General features: G+C 44.7%; 1 protein-coding gene across 3 annotated transcripts in view; it reads left to right on the top strand.

The window, feature by feature from the left end:
* Positions 1–2,237, top strand: part of ITPR1 (inositol 1,4,5-trisphosphate receptor type 1) — a 303,138-nt gene that overhangs the window by 138,246 nt on the left and 162,655 nt on the right. For all 3 annotated transcript variants that reach the window (XM_007453070.1, XM_007453068.1, XM_007453069.1), the window contains one exon: positions 1,736–1,908. In XM_007453070.1, the coding sequence (XP_007453132.1) occupies positions 1,736–1,908 (173 nt within the window). The remainder of the gene's footprint in view (positions 1–1,735; positions 1,909–2,237) is intronic.

Here is a 2,237-nt window from a genome sequence, read left to right as displayed (position 1 = left end):
TTCCTGCTGGTAACTTTCTCTTTGTTTTGGTTCTGGCTTATGTTTTATGATGTTCTAAGTCATCAACTGTGTGATGACGGTAAACACACACACAACCAATATATTCTTTCCGTGAATTAGGTGTTTTAACCTCTGTGAGGGTTCCTAACAATTGGAGATTCTGAGGAAACACTGTATCAGTAGTTCTTAACTGGGAGTAATTTTTCCCCCAGGGGACATATGGAAATGTCTGGAGACCCTATTGAGTGTCAGGAGTTGGGGATGCTACTGGCATCTAGGGGGCAGAGGCCACGGATGCCGTTAACATCCAGCCACGCACAGCACAGCCCCCTGCAACAAAGAATTTTGCGGCCCAAGAAGTCAGTAGGTAGTGCTGAGGTTGAGAGACCGTGCGCTCCATAAACTGCTGTAGGTGCACAGAGCGATGTTTATTGTAACCGGAACTCCAATCCCTGCCTTGTGTTACAAAAGGTTTTGTTTTTAAGCTTTGAATGCGCCTACATCTGGCCTTTCAATTTAAACTGTTCTCTGTAGTTAAAGTTTTTTGTGTCATCATTAACATAGTGTTGATCCTAAACAGTGCTCTAAAATGTTAGATGTAACTTTGTCAGCTAGTATTTCTAAACCTTTCACTTTGCCTTTGCTACTGTTTAAATATAAAACATCACAGACCCGTGATGCTATGTTTGTTAGTCTTATGGTTGCTATAAATCTCCCTCTGGTGCATGAATACCATACTCATACCATACTAGGGCCAAAGTGATTTTATTCCCTTCAATGAGGATACATCAGAGTCTGTAGTGTGTGCCAGGACATTTTGCTTGTACATGAGGGGACTAAACCAGTCCCTCTTGCTTCAACTCTGGATATCTTTGCTTGGTTGCTTATGGACCCTTTGCCAGCTGGCAGCAGTATATCCCTGGGGGCCGATGCATTCCCAAACATGCATCCTTATTGAGTGAGGGCTGAAAGGTGGCCCATGTCCGCTATGTTCATCCTGAGTCACTTTTAGAATTTTGGAGTTAATGAAAAAAAATTATACCAAGTTTCAAGGGCCGTTTGAACTTTGAGCAAGCAGATAGTCTGTTTTGGGCAGGAAAAACGTCTTTGAATAGCAGCAAACAAATATTCATAAGAGGCTTCCTGGAGTTCTTAAATATTTCTATGGAATGTCATGTCTGCTCCCCAAAAAGAAGCCAGAGGTGTTTTCATATGTTCTACGAATATCATTCACTGGCTTACGTATTCCTAACTTGTTTCTGCTACCCACTGACTTTAAAAATGTATTTTCACCCCAGATAAGGAAAACGCCATGGGGTAGCATTGTTCTAAATATCCAGGTGGGCTTGACTGTGTTTATTCAGCAACACAGAGCAGTGAGGCACAGTTAAATCCTCTTGAATTAGTAATAAAATCAGAGCTGAAAAACAACTTTTGACCTTTTGAAAAATAAGTCACTACATTAAAATTTATACAGTGGACTTAATAAAAATGCCTATCTGTAAGTACAGGATATTTTACTTAATTACATCTGTGTGGCAGGTTTAGTAAAAATAAAGGATGCGAGGGAGTTTGCAGCTGTCGCCCTGAATTAGAAAGTTGTGGAAAGATGCTCCCCTGTGATTTCCCTCATGGGCGGTGATGCTCCTCAGGGGCTGCTGCCCCCTCCCTTACTTCCAGCCTCATCCCATTGTCTCCAGTCCTCCCCACTCACCTCTCTTTCCTTCCTTCGAAGGAGTACATAGCCAAGCAGTTTGGCTTCATGCAGAAGCAGATTGGCTATGATGTGCTGGCTGAAGACACCATCACTGCCCTGCTCCACAATAATCGGAAACTCCTGGAAAAACACATCACTGCGGCGGAGATCGACACCTTTGTCAGTCTGGTGCGAAAGAACAGGGAGCCCAGGTGAGGTGGGGTTGATAGGCGGAAGGTGTCTTTGCATTTCTGGTGCAGGTGCTTTTTCCTGGATTTCCTTTGTTTGGGGCTGTTAGGGACAGGTTTTTTTCTTTTTTACCATTAGTTTTGTTTTTTGTTTTTTTTTTTTTGTTTTTTTTTGCGGTACGCGGGCCTCTCACTGTTGTGGCCTCTCCCGTTGCGGAGCACACGCTCCAGACGTGCAGGCTCAGCGGCCATGGCTCACAGGCCCAGCCGCTCCGCGGCATGTGGGATCTGCCCGGACCGGGGCACGAACCCGTGTGCCCTGCATTGGCAGGCGGACTCTCAACCACTGCGCC

Source organism: Lipotes vexillifer, unplaced genomic scaffold (genome assembly GCF_000442215.2).
Source record: "Lipotes vexillifer unplaced genomic scaffold, Lipotes_vexillifer_v1.1 scaffold1105, whole genome shotgun sequence".
Lineage (NCBI taxonomy): Eukaryota > Metazoa > Chordata > Mammalia > Artiodactyla > Lipotidae > Lipotes > Lipotes vexillifer.
Note: the sequence above shows the minus strand (reverse complement) of the source record. Positions and strands in the feature narration are given on the sequence as shown.